Below are 22868 nucleotides of genomic sequence, written 5' to 3'. Positions count from 1 at the left end.
GATTAAATGATTCGGCTGACTGAGTCTTCGCTTTAAAGGAGGAAACTCGATACTTGTGGTACAAGTAATAACAAAAACACTTCCGATACACTGCATGGAAGATCACACGGATCAGGATGTGAAAAGCGTTCACATGCACAAAATGTCTAAGATGACCTTCAGTATCAAGTTAAGTTCTTTGGCAGTAAATAAATGTCATTACAGAACAAAGTAGAATTCAATATTTTCCTGCTTTTAGGGTCCTTTGATCCAGTCACAGTTTTGATAAATCCGGCCACTGTCATTATACTTGTAATCTCACCACCTGCAGATTAGGTACATCTGTGTTTCATTTTGAACATAGTTCATAGTATGATATCCCGCTTCACTTCCTACACCGGATATTCAGAGAAAACCAATGAAACTTTCCAAGGAATATTTTTTCTACTAGGACTAACCTCGCATGTTTATCTTCAACTCTATCTCTTTTTTTTGTTCTTTGTCATGTACATTGTTTCTGTTGTGGGAAATACAGGTATCATAATGTTATGTTGGACTACTCCCAATCTACAAACACCCATGTACTTTTTCCTTCGCCACCTGTCATTTTCTGACCTCTGTTATTCTTCAGTGATCACGCCAAAGTTATTGGAGAGTTTGATTATTGGAGATAGTTCAATCCTTTATGCTGCGTGCATGACCCAGCTTGTCGTATTCAGCATCTTTGGAAGTTTGGAGTGCCTGATACTTGGACTGATGGCCTGTGATCGAAGTGTAGCAGTGTGCAAGCCACTGTTCTACCACCTCATTATGACAGATTCCGTATGCGAACGATTAATAGCAAGTTGTTATATGGTTTCCATAACAACTTCTATGTTAAATGCCGCTTACGCTCTGCAGCTCTCCTTCTGCAGCGCTATACAAATCCATCATTTTTATTGTGACTACCCCCCTCTGTTAAAGCTGTCCTGCTCAGATACATCTGTGAATGAACTGGTACTGTTAGCCTCAGTGTCTTGCGTCAGTGGTGTATCTGTGATCACCATTCTAGTTTCCTATGGATACATTATATTTACTGTGCTGAGACTTCGTTCTAAAGTGGGAAGGCAAAAAGCGTTCTACACCTGTTCATCCCATCTTATTGTTGTTTCCGTGTTCTATGGGACTATTTTATTTATGTATCTCCGTCCTGGTGGCAAATATTTTTCTGATCAAGACAAAGTGGTGGCTGTATTTTATACTGTGGTAATACCTGTATTAAACCCTATAATCTACAGCATGAGGAACAGGGAACTGAAAAGTGCCCTTACAAAAATTCTAAGAAGAATGAATGTGGTTGTGTAACTTTTTAGAATTTTTGTCAAAGGCCATTGTGCAAAAAAAAAACCATTTGCTCATACTAGCATCCACCATACTGGAGAGGAGTTTGCGTGAAGTGTATAGAATGCATCCCACATACCAAAACATGCATTGGACAAGAGGGGCAATTGGGACTCCTTCTGCTTCCAGTAGTCCGGAAGACTTTTGACCCTCCCCCAGGTGCCAAGAGCCCTAATTACAGTTCTGGTCCCTGAGTTTCCAATAACCACTCACAGGAATTGAACTCACAGCTTGTGCGTTGCTCTGAGTTGAGTAAATGTAAGCTGAGAGGCGAGCAACTGTCAAGCCGGGACACAAAGGCTTTTTTAGTTACCTTTCTTGCTGATATGTCCATTGCATACAGCTTTTAGCTAAAAATGTTGATACATGGATGTAGCATATTATACAACCAATATTACATTGTATGAAAATATATGCAAAATCAATGAACAGTGAACAAATGTATGTGTGTGTGTGTAAACCACCCTAATGTAGTAAAATTGTTGCAAAAAAGTGAATAAAGAAAGCCATAATGACTCTAAAACATGGGATTAACTATACATAACAATAAATACTACTCTACAATTACATCTGGTATTCTTAAAAGTAGTGATATTCTAAAAATATGTAAAAAAAAAAAAAAAGTGTAACAGAGCCAAAACATTAAAAAAAACTTATATATATTCAGGTATTACTGTGCATGGGGTTGAAGGATATTTTTCAGCAGCATCTAATCTGGGCTAGAAACCCAAAGTAAATTTTTAAAAACAGCCAAATTGTTATGGTGGGTAAAGGTGATGGAAAACCCTTCCACCTCTTAAGGGGGTAGTAGAAGCATTATTAAACACTCATCTACAGACACCAGACAAACCAAAAGGCTCGTTTTTCCTCTATATCCTGGCAAAAGGTTTTAATTCTGAATGATGTACTACACATATCAAAGCTCTAGTTGGAAAAAATATATATGATTAACCACAAAAAAGGGAAGCTATTGTTAAACAAACATGTTGTTAAAGTTGGCCAGCCAAAAAAAACAAAGCCTTTAGTGTTAAAAAAAAAACTCCCTGGTCACAAAGTCCTTGAAAGTCCTAAGTCTATGTATTGGTCCAGTTTTTTAATTTTTATATTTGCACCGCCATCTTGTGGCTACTCATTGGCATTTTATACAAAATTTTTCGATAAAGAAAAGTAACATTTACACTAAATCGTAAATTAATCCAGAATTATTTTTAAAAATACAAAAGAATGACATACCGCATATCAGCAAGGTAGCGATATACGTGTCTATAGGTCAGCACCTCTAACATGTTTCATCAGTATGATGCAGTACTGATAAAAATACCACACAATACATTAGAGTGTCTTGATATGTGGAAATGCCTCATTTATATGTATATTCATTTGAGCAGGGCCCTCACCTCTTGTTTCTGTAAGTCAATTTGTTATATACTACTTGTTATGTCCTGTCTACCCATTGTACAGCGCTGTGGAATTTGATGGTGCTATATGAAACAATAAATAATAATAAAAACTTTGTTGCAGGAGCTTCATGAAATACGTTTCCATGGTCGAGCAGCTGCATCACATCACCAAATACAATGCCAAGCGTCGGATTAAGTGGTGTAAAGTGTTCTGTGGAGTGACTAATCAATCTTCTCTGTTTGGCTGTCTGATGGGTTAGTCTGGGTTTAGTGAATGCCAGGAGAACATTTCCTGTCTGACTGCATCAGGCCAACTGTAAAGTTTGGTGGAGGAGGGATAATGGTCTGGGCTGTTTTTAAGTGTTTGGGCCCCTTACTTTCAATTAAGTGAAGAGAAATCTTAATGCTTCAGCATATCAAGACATTTGTGGGAACAGTTTGGCGATAGTCCTTTTCTGTTCCAGCCTGACTGTGCCCCAGTACAAAAAGCAAGGTCTATAAAGACATGGTTGGATAAGTTTGGCGTGGAAGAACTTGACCGGCCCCACAGAGTGCTGACCTCAACACATTTGGGATGAATTGAAACGGAGATTGCAAGCCAGGCCTTCTCATCCAACATCAGTGCCCGACCTCACAAATGCTCTACTGGATGAATGGGCAAAACTTCCCACAGAAACTTGAGATATGTATATTTATAAATTGAAGCAATTTATTTGTAATTAGAAGCAAATTAATCCCTGTAGAGATACAGGTGAGATTTATGATTTTATGCCATGACAAGTACACTAATTTAATCACACCTTGCTGTAAATAAAACAAAGAGGATGTAGTAAATATGCCTCAAATATCCCATAGTAAATATGCCCCCCATTCTCCTTGATTTTTGCTTTCTTGGCAGATAATTGTTTACTTTTCCATTTCAAAAATGTGAAACAAATGTTTACTAGTAAAAAATCAAACGACAATTAATTACAACGAAAAGAGAACACTTGTTGATTATGATCCATTTTTTGTGGATGAAATTGTTCTCATACTTACCATATTTTCCTTTATGCCTGATTAGCTCCTCCCTCCCTGATAGGACAGGAAATACGTTTATGCCTAAAAGATACAGTCGCACAGTGTTCACCAATCCCCTCACCAACGCTTCCTGGCAAAGGTGGGCGATTATTCCCCAGCTATCATAATCAGGCCCAGACTTAACCACCGTTTTGGGGGAAAGGGCCTTTAGGGAAAGGGTATCTGACATGGAGACAGCCCAAGTCAGAGCTCACTGGAGTGACCTTTACAACGCCTGCAGCAGAGGTTCAGACACCGCTTCACAATACCACAATTAACTCATTTTTTATAAACACCAACAACTTTGACTCTCTCCCAGTGGATAAATTTGTTCAATACAAATAGTAGGTGGGGACTTTAACGCAGTATTGTGCCACAGGCTTGACAGATATGTACCTTTGACACAGGTGATGCTCCTGGTACTAGAAGGTATTACAATACTTGTACACACCTTACACCTAGTGGAGCCACGGATGACTCTTTACCTGACCACTTGAGACTATACACATATCACTAGAGTCCACTGCTCTGCATCAACAATCAACAATTTCTCACGTGTCCCCAGACGATGCCTACTATTACCAGAGACAAAATTGAAAATGTGATCATTTCTTTTAACGCCCCTATTTTGATTTAAATGCTGCCCTTACCAGCTACTCTTACTATCAGAGCCAGGCATCTTCCTTCTCAATATACCTCCATGAAAGACTTTAAACCTCATTGGGAGGCATTGCGGGAACTATATAGACGAAGATATTTCAAGTATCAACAACCATGTGCTTTTTTGGGCATCCTCAAAGTAGGCTGTAATGCAGAGTACTAGAATTGTGTATGCCAGCAGGCATAAAAGAGGTCAGGGGGACACCATGTAAAAGATGTGTTCAGCCAAATAAATCTTCCTGTAACTTATACAATCACCTCCAGTCAGCTCCAGCGCTGGTTTGGGGATCCCATGACGCATACTTTTAGAATAAGGATCTGTATAATAGCTTCAATTGTCCAAAATATCCAAAGCCCAATGCTAATTTACTCCATTGTTTTGGTTTTGTTTAAAATTCTAGAGGGAGATGCATAGGTTTACGACAACTCACACATTTGTAGATTCTCTTTAGATCTACCAATGTTTATTTTAGGAGTATTTGCTATGGAACACAATTTGAGTAAAAGTATGATACACATCAAAACATCAGTGGCTAGAACGACCATCTCTGATGACTCTAACCATCCATCCATTGCAGATTTTACGAATAATTGTACCATATGTTTTGTATGGACTAGATAAGCACAGACCTCACCAAACAAGAGAGCATAAGAACATTTTTGAAGATGTGGTCTACATGTATTAGGACGGGAGACCCATTGCTGCAAACGTAAATTTTCCACAAATTTAAGTATATCTCTTGGTATATTTCACAGGTATTTAAGGGTACTCCTCCCATTCGAAAGTTGCAGGAGGAAGACCACTATAAGCAATCAAGACAAAAACACTGGCAATGGGTAGATGTACAGGGTGAGAGGGCAACAACTGGCAGATGATTACTAAAACAGTCAATGGGTGGTAACAGGATGGTTGAAACTGATCAATTAAAGTGGAAATAACTGTACCTCCTAATATTTTTGTATCTTATAGGGGGTGAGGAATCAACTGTTTTGAAATGTTCTCCTTTTTATATAACTGTATGATGCAAGGGATGTTTACACTGTAAGTGGGACTGTTCAATTCACACATTTTTCGTTTAGAATTCTAACCTAGCTGTGCTGTAACCCTATTTTGTTTTGAAATTAATATAAAAGGGAAATATTTTATGTATCACAAGTAAGATTAAATTCAATTTACGGCTTGTGGCTGCCTGGTTGCTCTATTCTTACACATGTAGAGCGAAGACAGGTCTACTCCTGGCAGCTGGTGTTCACATGGCAATTAGGTATTAAGGGTTATGCAGAGATTGGTTAAGAAAACATAGGATGGGATTTTTGGGAGGCATATTGCCAAAAATACTAATATTCTCTTATATTTTCATTGCGTTAAAAAGTGTTTGCTATGTAATTTTTTAATTTTGCTTCTATAATTGTAGTGTTTTCTGTATGTAGTATTTAACATGGAGAGCAGGAGCCAGCACTACTTGATAGTAGTTATACAGAGCAGTTCTTTATTCAGCTCAGATCCAAAACATAACATTTCAAACTGTCAACTGAACTCAAACTTAAAAATGGTGTGCATTCTTTGGAATCTGGGGCTTTAATGCATCAGCCACAACAGGTAACTTGGTTCGAAGAGTCCGACCCATTAAGAGCTGTGCGGGGGAATAGGCCATTCCAGTGATTGGAGTGTTGCGTAGCTCTAAAAGCTTAATATGAGGATCCACCCCCGATTCCCATGTCTTTTGGAGCATGAGTTTAATAGTTTTTACTGTCCTTTCTGCTAGTCCATTAGATTGTGGGTACCGAGGACTAGAGTGAGTAAACTTTATCCCCCATGCTGCAGCAAATGCCTTCATCTCGGCACTGGCGAAGGGTACATGATCACTGATTACTTCTGTTGGGATGCCATGTCTAGCAAAGGTGGCTTTCAGTTTGCCAATAACGGTTGTTGATGACTTATCAGACATCTTTAACACTTCAGGGTATTTGGAAAAATAGTCCACTATCACAAGGAAAGAGCACCCTTTCCAATCAAAAATGTCCATTGCCAGTTTTTGCCAAGGAAGATGAGGAATTTTGTGCGAGAGTAATGGCTCTTTTTGGTTCACAGGTAGATAAGTAGCACAAATCTTGCAAGTCTCTACCATCTGATGAATGTCCTTGGACATGCTGGGCCAGAATAGGATCATCCGACCCCGCATTTTGGTTTTCTGTATACCTTGATGGCACTCGTGCAGACTCTCCAGGATTGTTCTGCGAGCATTCTGAGGAACCACAATCTTTTCACCAAGCAAAAGGAGATCATCCTCCTTGCGCAGCAAGTGCTTAAATTGCCAAAATGGCTGCAGACTTGGATGAAGTTGCCTTTTTCTTTGTGGCCAACCATGATATAGAAGATGTTTAATTTCCGATAAGCATTTATCTTCTGCTGTGGCCTTCTGTAAATAAGATAACATCTCAGTCCCAATAGTTTCTGATGCTGAAAGTGTATAAATTACCTTTTCTTCATATAACATATCCTTTTCTGAATCTATGGGATCCACAGTGGCCCTGGAAAGGGTGTCAGCAATAAGCATGTCACGCCCAGCAGTGTAAGAAATCACCAGGTCATATCTCTGCAGTTGTAAGAGCATTCTTTGGAGTCTTGCTGGCGCTTTGCTTAGTGGTTTAGTAAGTATAGCTTCAAGAGGCTTATGGTCAGACTGCACTGTAATGGTTTTGCCAAATATGAACTGATGGAACTTTTTAGTAGCGTAAACAATTGCCAAGAGTTCTTTCTCTATCTGGGCATAATTCTGCTCTGTGGTAGTCATCGCTCTAGATGCATATGCTATGGGGCAGTTATCTTGAAGTAAGCAAGCCCCCAGGCCGGATTTAGATGCATCTGCCTGAATCACCACTGCTTTTGTTGGGTCAAAAAATTTCAATATTGGAGCCTCAATCAGTGCCTGTTTTAAGAACTGTACTGCTTTAGCATGCTCTGGGCCCCACTGCCAAACAATGTCTTTACAGAGTAACTTCCTAAATGGTGCTGTAATCTCTGCCTCCCCCGGTATATATTGTGCAAGATACCGGACCATGCCCAAAAATCTTTGGAGACCTTTTTTATCCTCAAGGGTAAGGCATTTTGCTAATTGCTTGGACTTTCTCAGCATCAGGCTGAACTCCTGCAGGTGTGATGACATGTCCCATATATCGGACTTCTGATACTTTGAATTGGATTTTGTCCGGATTAAACTTGATGTTCTCGTTTAATGCTCGGTTCATCACCTGGCTCAGGATTCGATCATGTTCCTCATGTGATGATGCAGCAATGATCATGTCATCAGCTATTATATGCACACCTGGGATGTCCCCAAAAATCTCCATATTCTTCTGCTGAAATACTTCACTGGCTGACTTTATCCCAAATGGCATCCTGCAAAATCTGAAGCGTCCCCATGGGGAATTGAAAGTACACAGTTCTGATGACTCTGTGTCTAATTTGACCTGCCAGTAACCATCCTTTTCATCAAGGATGGTAAATATGGTTTTGCCAGCAAGCTGGCTCTGTACATCCTCAGCAGTAGGGATATTGAAGTGGTGGCGCTTTATAGCTTTGTCAAGGTCACGGGGGTCCAAACATACCCTCAGAGTGCCATTCTTCTTTTCTGTGACAACAAGGCTGTTGACCCAGTCGGTGGGCGTGTGTACCTTAGCAAAGATCTGATCCTTTTCTAACTGCATGAGGGTCTCTTTAAGCCTTCCCAGTATTGCAAATGGGATTTTCCTGCAGCCATGTACGACTGGAGCCACATTTGGGTCTAAGTAGATGTGGTAAGTTCCTTTAAATTGCCCAATTCCCCGAAATGCATCAGGGTAACATTTTATCAATTCATCTTTTGTGCGGATGGTTGTTGTAGAGACTGTGTGGACCTTACGAAGCAAATCCAGTTCCTGACATGCAGCTTTTCCCAACAATGGAAGTGTGGAGCATTGTGTGATAAAGAATTCTAGCTCTGCTGTGTGCGTGGGAGTGGCTGCGGTTAGATACACAATGCCTTTTGGGTGGATCCGGGATCCCCCATAGGCTACTAAAGTAGTGTTTGTCTTTTTGATGGGTAGCTGTCCAGGAATCCTTTTGAAGAGAGTGAGAGGTAACACATTTGCCTCAGCACCAGTATCTAACTTGAAGTTAATGGGTGCACCATTGATTTGCACCTCAGAGAACCATGCTGAGTGGTTTAGTTTGTGTCCTTTTCCTTGGTTAAAAGTCTTATCTCTCAGTATTGCCCCAAAATAAATAAAGTCTCAACTGTGTTTACTATCTCACCCTTCTGGCTCCTGGATTTACAGCATTTTGCAAAGTGATTATTTTTGTTGCATGTGTAACAAACACACCCAAATGCTGGGCATCTTTGAGGTGGGTGAACCCTGCCACACTTAGGGCACACATTATGTTGATGCTCAGCCCTTGTAGCACAGTGAGGTTTGTACTTGCTGCCTCTAGTAGCCTCTGCTGGCTTAGAGAGAGTAGATTTGTACTCCAATGAGTGAATAGGCTGGTAAGCGCTTGCTGACATGTTTGCAGCCATAACTTGAACCTGGGCTTTTGTGGCTTCAGCAGCCTGACACATCTCTACTGCATTTTGAAGTGTGAGTTCAGTCTCTCTGAGCAGACGTTCTTTAAGTCTGGCATCAGTAACACTAAAAACCAATTTGTCTTTTAACATGTCATCAAGTATAGTCCCAAATTCACAGTCTCTTGCCTTCACTCTTAGTTCTGTCATATATCTTTCAATACCTTGCCCCTCCAGATGTGGATGTGTCCAAAATTGGTGACGCTCAAACACAACATTTTTCTTTGGATTACAGTGGTCCCTGAACAACTTCAGCACTGAATTTAAGGTTCTTTCAACAGGCAAGGCTGATTCCAGTGTGTTGTAAACCTCTTGTCCTTCCCCACCCACAACATGTAGGGCTATGGCAATCTGAGTCTTCTGCTCCTTCTTATAAAGTTCAACTGCTTCAGCATAAATTAAAAATCTCTGCTCCCATCTCCTCCAGTTTTCACTTACATTTCCTGTGAACTGCAGAGGGTCTGGTGGTTTGAAAAAACTCCATGCTGATGCTGTATAAGCTGTAAATAAAGTCCTTGTAGCAAAATCCTCAGGCAAGTGACTTGTTCAGCACTTCTGACACCATGTAGTGTTTTCTGTATGTAGTATTTAACATGGAGAGCAGGAGCCAGCACTACTTGATAGTAGTTATACAGAGCAGTTCTTTATTCAGCTCAGATCCAAAATATAACATTTCAAACTGTCAACTGAACTCAAACTTAAAAATGGCCACTGACCATAGAGTTCTCCACAAACAGTCCAGAGTGTCCTTTCTCAAAGCAACAGTATACCACAATAATAATTAGACTTTCTTTTTGTTACCAGATATTTGTATGATATGGCTTGTGCATCACAACACTGAAAATCACCTCTGTATACCTGAAAGACCCCAAGTTTATTCAAAGTTTTATCTTTCTCTGCCATTTACCAGGATGTCTTTGATAAAGCACACAAGAAACACATGTTTCTGATATACCACATGAAATAAAGCATTAAAAACTAGTAAAACACCTGGAACTTGCTGAGCTGGACAGGCGTGTGAACAGTAGGGGGTTACACATTAACAATTATGCTGGTATTAACTCGTAATTGTGGTTCATTCTTTACATTGTCATGAAGATTGCACCTCTTTTATCATTTGGCACAAGAATTGGCATTTATACAAAACCCTATTCATTTCATAAACTCATTCTCTGTAAAATCCTTTAAAAAATCTCCTGAATAACATCACACAGTATAATAAAATATAATAGCAGAAACTCATCAAAAGCAAACCCTTTGTAATAAAACAGTTCAGTTTGAAGGATAGTATAAATATATTTGCTTGAACACCATCATATAATACTGTGGCAAAAGAAAGGTAAAACATCCAATCATACTGCAATGCAGGCAGTAATTTTCACATTAATGCAACACGAAATGATCAAGCCACAAATCATCCTCTAAATGCATTTATTTTAATTTCATTTGCTTCTGTGGTTTCTTCAGAAGATTACAGTAATATGGTTAAATATTTGGAAATAGCAATTCAAATAGTTGATAACTATTTTTTCAAAATCTGGGATCTCTTTAAACAAATATGCACAGACTTTGCAATTATTATAGTAGTTCTTAAAGCAATCCTTGATATCTATCAAAAGTCCTTTTTTCATCCATCCCTTTAGATGTCTATTTGGGTACCATCCAGAATCATTTGGTTAGAATACCAATGTAGGTAAACATTTTTTCCAAGTTTTTTCCAATGATCTTGCTACATCTTTATTCCTTAAAGTATATATTAGTGGGTTGAGCATTGGGATAATTACTGTGTAGAACACAGAAGCAACCTGGTCTTTACTCATGGAATATGTTGAGGAAGGTCTCATATACATAAAGACTATTGTCCCATAAAATATGGTGACGGCCGTAAGGTGAGATGCACATGTGGAAAATCCTTTTCTCCTTACCTGTTGGGAACGAATCCTCACTATAGTAGATATAATGTAGGTATACCATACAGTGATAGTTGTGAGTGAGCTCATTTCTGCAAGCCCACCAAATATGAACATAACAAGTTCATTCATTGTTGTATCTGTGCAAGAGATCTTTAGCAGAGGGGGCACATCACAGTAGAAGTGATCAATTTGATTGCTTTTACAGAATGGTAAATGAAAGGTACAGGTTGTATGGATTGTAGCATTAAGATACCCTCCAACGTAAGCAAATCCAACAAGTTGCACACAAAACCTCTTGTTCATGACCATCAAGTACAATAACGGGTTACAAATTGCAATGCAACGGTCATAGGCCATTATCCCAAGTAAAAAACACTCAGTTGTAACTGACGCCACAAAAAAATACATCTGCAGGATACATTCAACGTAGCTTATGGTTTTTTTATCTGACAAGAAGTTGGCCAGCGTCTTTGGCGTTATGATGGTAGAATAACAAATGTCTAAGAAAGACAGGTTATTGATGAAGAAGTACATGGGAGTATGGAGATGAGAATCGTATGTGACAGTCAATATGATCCCAAAGTTTGCAAGAAGTGTGATGATATAAATTATTATAAACAGAATAAATAGACATATCTGAAGCGTAGGACTATCTGTCAGCCCTAAGAGAACAAATTCCTTGAATTCTGTGTTATTCCACATTTTAGTTCATATTGTTAAATCTTTTTAAGTTATCGGCTGTAAGGAGACAAAAAGATGAGCAAACAAAAAGCGACATTACAGGGCCCTTTGCAACTAGTGTTACACAATCTAGTCCAGATCTTACAAATTAACAATTTACACACATGCAGAGAGACAAGGAGATATATAAATCTATATTGTAGATATGGTAGAAACAATAGAAGGGTGAAACACGCAGCATGGAGAGGTTGCATTACAAATGGGACTTTGCTTTGTTTTTTTGTGGACTTTGTATGTAAGTTTTAATGTTTCTTAGCAGATTTATCATTTTGGTACGAGTAAAAGACAATTTCACCCGTTTGATAAAGCTTTTCTTAGCAGATTTAACCTATGTATTTATGAGGAATGATACACGGAAGACTTCTAATTAAAAAATATAAGAATATTTGTTGATTAAGAATTTGTTTTTTCTACTATCTGTTGATGCTATGGTTTCTTTACCTTTGAGCTCATTGGTTGTCCTGGAGGTTTGAAGCAAGGACCCATGGTATTGTACACTCCAACAAAAGTGGACAAGAGTGCAAAGCGTAAAAGGAAAAAAGGGCACTATTTTAATAACAATACTACACTGTGTATGGTTTCCTATTCTTGTGTTTTGTTCTTCTTTTTACTACATGTATTGAGATATTTGGAAAAACACCCTACATCAAAGAGACACATTTTCAAGGTTGTATAATTGTTAATTGTTCATGTGAGAGGTATCACTAAACCGCACTGTATCACGATCACTCGTTTAGTTGAGATTACTCTTTTGTGGAAAATGAAGATATCGGGGGGGGTCATACTATATTAAACAGTGGCAACCTTTAAATGCTATGCCTGATGGTTAATTTTATGGAATTAATATTCTCATATTGTAAGCTTTCTGTATAGACATATGTGCATTCATGACTGTATAACTCTGTGTAACTATATTCAAATTTAAAAGGAACATATAACAAGAAAAACCATTGTTCACATTCTACCAAGTATGGGGTTATTCAAACATTTTAATAAAAGCCTGTCTAGACAGTAAAATCAGCCTTGGCACTTTAAGGCCAGCAGGCAATTTATTGAGTCAAGGCACATAATTGGCGTTAGTAAGCCATTTTAGATATAAGTGCATCTCTTTTTATAAGTGCTTCTATTTTTTAATGCAATAAATTCTAAAACAAAACTAATAAAAAAATAAAAATAATAATTACCACATACAGGGATATATATTGACTGTGAATTATGTTTGAAATTATTTAAATTACTGTGTCTATCATGCATGTGAAATGCATTTAGAATTCAAATGGATAACTAGACCAATTCTGTTAGAAATAAATGTAACATCGTTTAGTAAACTACCATGGATTTCTACATTAATTATACCATTGATTATTGTAAAGTATCAAATCATACAATGGCAACAATTTTATTTTATAACTATTCATGTATTAGGCCTAGTAGTAACCTAAAATTCCAAAATATGTATTTGTAACTCAATGGCCTTAACTGATCCTTTCTCATTGTTACACCTACCTTGACAATGGGAGTCTTCATTAGCAATGGAAATATATGTAGGCACACACACACACATATATATATATATATATATATATATATATATATATATATTTATATAATTAAGATTTTATTGAGGTACAATAGAACATATTTCCCCCAGGCTTATTAATGTCCCAGAGCATTTGATTTGTAATTAGAAACAAATTAATCTCTGTAGAGATACAGCAGAGATTTATGACATTAACAAAAACAAGTATTTATTTTTAGACCGTGCTGTAAGATGAAACAAGTTTATTGAATGAGGACATATAAAATATCAATGGAGAGCCTTAATTCTCCTTAGTTTTTTTTTATTTCTGTTTTCACACATATACCGTATTGGCTCGGATATAGGCCGCCCCCGTATATAGGCCGCACCCTAAAAGTAAAAAATAGCACCCCCGAGATATGCTGCCACTGTCCTCCTCCCCCCCCCCGAGATATGCTGCCACTCTGCACCCCTCGACTTACCAGAGCAGACTCCCGGGTGTCTTGCGGGGCCGGCGGGGGACATCTACGCAATACGCGTATACAACTTCCGGTGCCGGCACTCAGCGGAAGTCTTGGGGGCAGAGGTAAAACGCATCGTGCGGGCGGTCACCGTGGGAATTCCCGCCAAGGGAGATTGTTAAAGCAAATCGTGCAGAGGCTTAGACAACCTCCCATGCCGGTATCCCCCCCCCGTGGAAAGTGCTGGCAGGGGAGGCTGTCTGAGCATATCAGAGAGTAGGATACAGATCCCTCGCAGCGGTGCGGACTGCATGTCCCGGGCGTCGGGCACTAGACCCCGAATATAGGCTGCACCCCCTCTTTAAAGACTTAAAGTGGGGGGGAAAAAGTGCGGCCTATATTCGAGGCAATACGGTATATATTTATATATTTAAACTGACACTTGTCTGTTGATTGTAGTCACCCTCATTAGTTGTTGCAAACACATTTCATAAATGATACCAGCTGCCAGTAATTATTAAGTAGACTTGTGAATTCAGATTTGTATGAATTGCAAATTTACCGCATTTTGGTAAATCTGTCGATTTGTACAAAGCCCTGAAAACGAGGCCAGACCCCCACGAATTGGATGAAAACAAAGCAAAAAGCTCTGAATTTCCGTCCAAAGAAATAGGGAAACGTCTCTAAATGTTTCCCTATCTTCTCTGCTGACCACTTCCACTTCTGCCGACCACTGCTGCTTCTGCTGACCACTTCTGATTCCTCATCTTCTTCTCCTTCGTCTTCTATCTTCTCCCTTCTCTTCTCCATTATGTCTTTAATCTGCTATCTTAATTTTTTCGGCCACATCCCCGCAGACATAACCCGACAGTAACTTCCACTAAAATGGCGGCGCTTGTGGTGTTGTCCTCCCCAATCTTCCAATTGGGGAAGAGGACGTCGCTGAGAGAGCCAACTGAGGACAATATGAGGGTGCTTGTGGTGATCTCCTCTCCCGATCATCCAATCGGAGGAGGGGATGTCATTGCAAGCCCCACCATATTGCCCTCAGTTCAGGAGAGGTAAAAATGACCAAAAACAAACATACACACACACTCTAAAATCATATACAGATACACACACATACTGACTATACTCTAATACATACACTAACATGTATGCACACACTTACAGCATACACTCATACATACTAACACCATACAGTAGCTGTCCGTGGAAACCCTCCGGATGCGGGTGTCAGTGTGGCAAAGCCTGTCCTGGTGTTTGTGATTGGGTGTCAGTGTGGCAGAGCCTGTCCTGTTGTGTGTGTGTATGGGTGTCGGTGTGGCAGAGCCTTTCCTGGTGTGTGTGTGTGTGTGTTTTTGGGTGTCGGTGTGGCAGAGCCTGTCCTGGTGTGTGTGTGTCGGTGTCAGTGTGGCAGAGCCTGTCCTGGTGTGTGTGTGTCGGTGTCAGTGTGGCAGAGCCTGTCCTAGTGTGTGTGTGTTCGTGTGTCAGTGTGGCAGAGCCTGTCCTGGGGTGTGTGTTTGGGTGTTGGTGTGGCAGAGCCTAGCCTGGTGTGTGTAGGAACACAGAAAAGAACCCCAGCACTCCAATCAGCTTCCAATCCTTAGGTTACTTTTTTCAAAGAAAGCCAAACAAAAAAGCAACGTTTCGGCCAAACGTTGCTATTTTTGTTACGCTTTCTGTTTTTGTTTTGCGTTTTTTTCCTGCTAGCTCCTAGCTTCCTGGGAGTTGAGTGCTGAACCATTTCTTATTTTTTTAACTGTCCTGGTGTCTGTGTTTGGATGTCGGTGTGGCAAAGCCTGTCCTGGTGTGTGTTTGAGTGTCGGTGTGGCAGAGCCTGTCCTGGTGTGTGTGTCTGGGTGTCGGTGTGGAAAAGCCTGTCCTGGTGTGTGTTTTTGGTTATCTGTTTCCTTAATTTACAGTAGGAACTATTTAATTTTTACTTATCCAGAGATAAAATGCCCTCCTGAATTTGTAGTGACTTCAGGGGACAAAACATTCAAGGCCCTGAAATCATTTAGTGGAAAAGATAAGGTATTGTGTTATTTACTCTATAATATTTAATTAAAGGATTAGTTTTACTAAATTGTGGCTTCAGGCTTCCCATGTTGAATGACCAAGTATTATGTATATGTATGTACACGAGAGAGATATTCAGAGATGATGAGAAATGGGATAGATGATGAGAAATGGGAGAGATAATGAAAAAAGAGGGAGCTATTGAGAAAGAGGAGGAGAGATAAAGAGGAGAGATGGGATAAAAATACTTGATTTAATTTATTTGTGTGACTTTGAGGCTGACATATTTACTTTTATTTTTAAATATATTGAGGGGAAGCATTTCATTCTTTGACCCATGCAGCACAATCTCTTGGGCAGCTGCCCCTTGAGCCCGTAACAACACCTGAGAGGATTGCGACAAGCACATCCTTTTCGGATCACTCACTGGACCCGCACCATTCATTTACTATGCAATCGGCTAGTATTGTACTCCTCTGCCCTGGGAAGACCTCGCAGACTCTGACGATCACCTTCTAATCTGGAGAGTCAGTGCTACAAGCACAGGTGACCCCTTAACTGAGCTCCTCAGCCACGTATACAGTGCCTCACAGCCACATATACAGCGTCACCCAACATGTTTTATATATATATATACAGCAGGGGCGGGCTGGGCCGGGGGGCAGGGGGGCAATTGCCCCCCAGGCCGCCCGAAATCTAATCTAAACGGCCGCTGGGTGCTGATGCCGCCGGCCGGCGCTACTTTAATACTTTTTTTAAAATTGAATATGGCAAGTCGGATCGGGTATTAAATGAAAAAAAAAATAGTATTAAAGCAGAGCCGGCCGGCGGCATCAGCACCCAGCGGCCGTATGCGATGGCTGCCAAGCGATGGGAGCAGCGTGAAGGGTGAAAGCTCCGCCCCCTCACACTCACCTTTCACCCCTCACGCTGCTCCCATCACTATGCGGCCGTCAGATTGTTGGAAATCGAATCTAAACGGCCGCTGGGTGCTGATGCTGCCGGCATCAGCACCCAGCGGCCGTTTAGATACGTTTTCCAGCAGTCTGATGGCTGCATAGTGATGGGAGCAGCGTGAGGGGTGAAAGGTGAGTGTGAGGGGGCGGAGCCACGTCACTTGACTTGCCCCCCAGGCCTTAGGCTGCCAGCCCTCCCCTGATATACAGTATATAAATACTTGCCTCCAGAAGTGTAGTTTGTCAAGTGTCATACATTTGGCTAACCAGTCCGCCACTACCAGAAAGCAACCAAGCCTGGTCCATCAATCTATGCTGCTAGGGAGCATGTAGGAGGCCCAAGCAAATGCTTGCCCAGGGTCCAGTCAATATTACAAGCAGCCCTGAGTAACACACACTTAGCCTAACACCATTCAGTAACACAAACTCACAATATCACCATATACTTATACAAATACTTTCCAATAGCATTCAGTAAAGCACACATTCATACTAACACTATACACCTACACCTTCACACACTATGTTACCACTGTGATTATTACTTTTTTGATAGGTGCTTGCCTTAGGGACAAATTGAGGACTGAGGGCTTTGTGCATCATCAAGTTAGCTTTATTTTTTTGCACATTGGACCCGGTGACAGAATCAGGGAGTCCATGCCCCTGTAAGGTCTCTTATTTAACACCCTTCAGTTTCACCCATTATTTTTCTGTCTTTGGTGCTAAAATATTTTATATGGTATTATCCATTTGCATACTTGTTTGCACAAAATTTCTGTTTTTGTATAGAAAGCTCGTGTCATGTGAGTGGTATTTTATTCTTTCAATAAAACAGTTGACAAATATGTATAAAAGCTGTGTTTCTAGTAAACCTCATTAAAATGTATTGTTGAGGAACAGGGAGGCACTGGCAGCCAAGTGAATAAATGGGATGCCAGAAATATATTTAGACTACTTGAATAATTATTGCTGTTTTATAGGTTTAACCACCTCTAGTGAATCAACATTGCGTATTATTAGTTGTATGGTTATATTGGATATGTGTATATAACTCTGTGCTTTAAGAGTTCAATTCAAGCCAACCAAATGACAAAGCTGAATACAAATATCATAATATATTCTAATCTATGTTTTCTAATTGTACAGTTCAGAACCATAGCAGGGAATTCCATACATGGGGAGCACTAATTATTAACCAAAATATAAGCATCTTAGAGAAAGTTTATCCTTGTAAAATGGGTCACTTTTATTGGGGCATCTATTTATTGTACAAGTAAGTATGTAAATGTGACAAGTGATGTGAAGGGGTTAAAAGTTATTGCAGCTATGGACACCATTGTATTTAAGCATACCAGCAGGAATTGTCATAGTGGTTACAGATACATAAGGAAAGATAATATAATGTGTACCTCATATATATTTTTATGATATTTGTTTTTATAAACATTTCCACATATATTACATGTGTTTATGAAACATACAATAAAAAAAACATATATAAAGTACTATGGATTATCATTTTACACAAAAGTACCCCTTTGCAAAATTATATGATGATTTAAAAACAATGTTATATTTCATGTCATAAAACATTTTAATCACAATAAATAGAATAGAATATCTAGATGTATAGACAATATTTTCTTACTATTTTTCTCATAGCACCTTTCATCTCATTATTTTTTAAACTGTAAATCATCGGATTTATCAAGGGTATGAGCACAGTATAGATGACAGAGACAAATTTATTATTACTTTGCATATACGCCGATGGCGTCCTTAAGTACACGGACATCACTGTCCCATAAAATAAGGACACACACGTTAGATGAGAGGCACAGGTGGAGAAGGCTTTTCTCCTGCCCTTCTCTGATCTGATATTTGAAATGGTAGCCACAATATTGACGTACGAGTACAAAATGATCGAGAGACAGCTAACAGAGGCAAAGCCGCCAAAGAGGAATATAACTACCTTATTCGCAATTAAATCCGAACAGGAAAGCTTGACTATGGGAGGAATATCGCAATAAAAATGGTCAATAACAGACTTGCAGTAAGTCAGTCTGAAGGTAAAACACGTCTGGATTAGCGAATTAAGAAATCCTGCAATATATGCCCCAGCAGCAAGAAGATCACACAATGCTTTAGATATTATAGTTGCATAGAGCAAAGGCATTCTTATTGCCACCAAGCGATCATAGGCCATTACGGCCAATATATAACTCTCTGTAGTGGCTGTAGTTCCAAATAAGAGCATCTGTATAGAACAACCAAGTATAGATATAGATCTCCTTCTTCTGGTAAGATTTGCCAAGGTGCTGGGTACTATAATGGAAATGAGGAAAAGGTCATTTGCTGATAAGTGGCTGACAAAAAAATACATGGGTGTATGAAGACGTGGCTCAATCCATATGGCTAGAATTACTCCCACATTGGCCATTACAGCAGTGCAATAGATCAACAGGAATATGCTAAAAAGTAAAAGCTTTAACGCTGGAACCTCTGTAAGACCTAAGAGGACAAATTCAGTAACAACACTTGAGTTTGTTCTTTGAGTGGGGTAATTATTCATATTTTCTGCTGGAGAAAGGAAAAATGATTAAACACACAAAAGATAAGAACTGTAAAGTACTTCATCTTTCAGGCTGGCCGTTAACATTCATCGTTAATATCTAAGATTAAACCAACGTAAAATGTAACATTTAAATAACAAATAAATTATATCATCATTGAATTTGAGAAAAGGAGATTGAAATGCATAGTGTATAATAAGGGGGGGGCAAGGTAACAAAGAACAATTACTCAGCATTACTAATACAGAGTAAAATGTATTCATGTGTATTTTATTTTTTGCTACTATGGTTCACTTTAAGTGATGTTTAACTAATGTGTTATGTTCTTCACAGTTTCATATTGAAGGATATAAGAAGATGTTTTTTAATGATCCAAGAATGTCCAAAACCCAGATTTGCCAGAATTTGCCAGAATTTTGAGTTTAGTGTGGATATTTTTGGTGCGACAGACATAATAAAGCTTTGCAAGGAGCACATACCTTTTTTTGTGTATTGCCATTCCGCTGCACTGTATTTACACAGTCTCTGCAATCAACCTCAGCTGAAATTATCTGGTTGCATGGTTAATATCTGTCAGCGAAGAACATTGTGTGTGTATGCTGCTGTTATTATATAGGAAATGGGTATAACAGTGGCATTTCTTCTGGGAATAACTATGTTAAACACAGAAGAGAATCCAATACTCAAACAGGATCACAAAATCACAAAGGCAAATTAAAATATTACAATAGGATATTTCCAAATACTTGGAAAAAATAGTACAATTGTTCACTATATGGTTAAAAGTATTGGGACAACTGACCATTACTAAAAAGTGACTTTTATGACATTGCATTCTCAATACATAGACATTAATATGTAGTTGGTCCCCCCCTTTGCAGCTATAACAGCTTCCATTATTCTGGGAAGGATTTCCACATGATTCTGGAGAGTTTCTGTGGGAATTTTTGCCAATTTATCCAGTAGAGCATTTGTGAGGTCAGGCACTGATGTTGGATGAGAAGGCCTAGCTCGCAATCTCTGTACCAGTTCATTCCAAATGTGTTTAATGGGGTTGAGGCATGGGTGTAGGAACCCCTAAAAATCTGGGGGGGTAGCATTTCACCCATCAGATCCCCACTTTCTCCCCATCTCTTTATTTGCAAACACGTACAGTAATATATAACTTGAAACACTGGCAAAAATAATGAACATTTAATACATTAAATATAGGAAAAAAACTGCTAATCTTTGTAACAAAAACATTTTTTTAAATATTGAAAAATTGGACCCTAGGCAAGCATTTCCTTTGGCCCCGCTCCCTATATGCAATCACTCCCTCCACTCCCACACCAAAAAATATATATATTTGCCACACTGACCATAGATGAGGGGAAGACAGTGACAGGCACTGCAGTCTTCCCTCCTTCTGTCTACTCCGTGACATTGAAAGGTCCTTACTCCCCACCCCCGTAATCATCCCCAGAGTCCCTTTGTCCCTCATTCACTAAGCCACACCTCTCTTTTACTTACTGCCTGTAGTTCAGGTATAGATCAAATAAGCAACACATGGAAACAGCACTGCAGGTATAGATCAACTGAATAAGACATACAAACCCTATATTTGCAGGTATATAAATAATGTATGGAAACATAGCATAGCAGGTATTGATCTACACATTAGCACACAAACCCAGCTTTGCAGGTATAAATCAACTGGAATTCACATAAAAACTCAGCATTAAAGGTATAGATAGAAACCCCCTAAATTACAGCATAGATCACTGGTTACGCACCCCAAAGGTCAGCCCTGGCTTTGTCCCCAAACAGCCCAGCTCACAAATAAATCACACAATTCATCCACATATTAATTCATTCAATCTCACTCTTTATTTCAATATGCTTACTACCCCCTTTCTTACTTTTATCCCCCCTTTGCTCCCCTTCTCATACTATCTACCCCCTCTTCTGACACTATCTACCCCCTCTTCTTACACTATCTACCCCCTCTCCCCCTTCTCACACTATCTACCCCTCTTCCCCTTCTCACACTATCTAACCCTCTCCCCCTTCTCACACTATCTACCCCTCTGCCACGTCTCACACTATCTACCCCTCTCTCCCTTTCTCATACTATCTACCCCCTCTCCCCCTTCTCAAACTATCTACCCCTCTCCCACTTTTCACACTATCTACCTCTTTCCTCCTTCTCACACTATCTACCCCTTTCCCCCTTCTCACACTATCTACCCATCCCTCTCCCCGCTTCTCACACTATCTATCCCCTCTGCCCCCTTCTCACACTATCTACCCCTTCTCATACCATCTACCCCTCTTCCCCCTTCTCACACTATGTACCCCCTCTCCCCTTCTCATAATATCTACCCCCTCTTCCCTTCTTGTACTATCTACCCACTCTTCTCACACTAACTACACCCTTTCCCCCTTCTCACACTATCTACCCCCTCTCCCCGCTTCTCACACTATCTACCCCCTCTCCTCCCTTCTCACACTATCTACCCCTCTCCCCTTCTCACACTATCTACCCCTCTCCCCGCTTCTCACACTATCTACCCCTCTCCCCGCTTCTCACACTATCTACCCCCTCTCCCCCTTCTCACACTATCTACCCCCTCTCCCTCCCTTCTCACACTATCTACCCCTTCTCATACCATCTACCCCTCTTCCCCCTTCTCACACTATGTACCCCCGCTCCCCTTCTCATAATATCTACCCCCTCTTCCCTTCTTGTACTATCTACCCCCTCTTCTCACACTAACTACACCCTTTCCCCCTTCTCACACTATCTACCCCCTCTCCCGCTTCTCACACTATCTACCCCCTCTCCTCCCTTCTCACACTATCTACCCCTCCCCTTCTCACACTATCTACCCCTCTCCCCGCTTCTCACACTATCTACCCCCTCTCCCCCTTCTCACACTATCTACCCCTTTCCCCCTTCTCACACTATGTACCCCCTCTCCCTCCCTTCTCACACTATCTATCCCCTCTCCCCCTTCTCATACTATGTACCCCCTCTACCCCCTTCTTACACTATCTGCCCCTCCCCCTTCTCACACTATCTACCCCTCTCCCCTTCTCACACTATCTACCCCTTTCCCCCTTCTCACACTATCTACCCCCTCTTCTCACACTATCTACCCCCTCTCCCCCTTCTCATACTATCTACCCCCTCTTCTCATGCTATCTACTCCTCTCTCCCCTTCTCACACTTTATACCCCTTTCCCCCTTCTCACACTATCTATCCCCTCTCCCCGCTTCTCACGCTATCTACCCCTCTCCCCCCTTCTCATACTATCCATCCCCTCTTCTCGCACTAGCTACCCCCTCTCCCCCCTTCTCACACTATATATCACTCTCCCCCCCCTTCTCACACTATCTACCCCTCTCCCCCTTCTCACACTGCCTTCCCGCTGACATCGGTGGGCGGTCCCCATACCTGGGAACTCTCTGGGTTTGACCCGGAGGTTGCCGGGTGAGCGCTGCTCCTCGGGATCTCCGGGTCAAGACCTGTATCCTCCAGGTTGCAGGACGTTCGGTTATGCCCCTGCCTAACCCTTATCACCTTATCTGGCATCAGGGTTTCCGGTGAAACTGGTCACT

The 22868-nt window shown here is 40.4% G+C and overlaps 2 protein-coding genes across 2 annotated transcripts; one reads left to right on the top strand and one right to left on the bottom strand.

The window, feature by feature from the left end:
• Positions 1–522: 522 nt before the first annotated feature.
• Positions 523–1323, top strand: LOC128473814 (olfactory receptor 8U9-like). The gene has a single exon (XM_053456044.1). The coding sequence runs from the start codon at positions 523–525 to the stop codon at positions 1321–1323; it is 801 nt and encodes a 266-aa protein (XP_053312019.1).
• A 9432-nt stretch (positions 1324–10755) lies between these two features.
• LOC128473813 (olfactory receptor 5F1-like) lies at positions 10756–11694 on the bottom strand. The gene has a single exon (XM_053456043.1). It carries the CDS (start codon positions 11692–11694, stop codon positions 10756–10758), a length of 939 nt encoding a protein of 312 aa, XP_053312018.1.
• Between the last annotated feature and the right edge of the window lie 11174 nt (positions 11695–22868).

The sequence above is a fragment of the Spea bombifrons genome, chromosome 2, assembly GCF_027358695.1.
Source record: "Spea bombifrons isolate aSpeBom1 chromosome 2, aSpeBom1.2.pri, whole genome shotgun sequence".
NCBI lineage: Eukaryota > Metazoa > Chordata > Amphibia > Anura > Pelobatidae > Spea > Spea bombifrons.
Note: the sequence above shows the minus strand (reverse complement) of the source record. Positions and strands in the feature narration are given on the sequence as shown.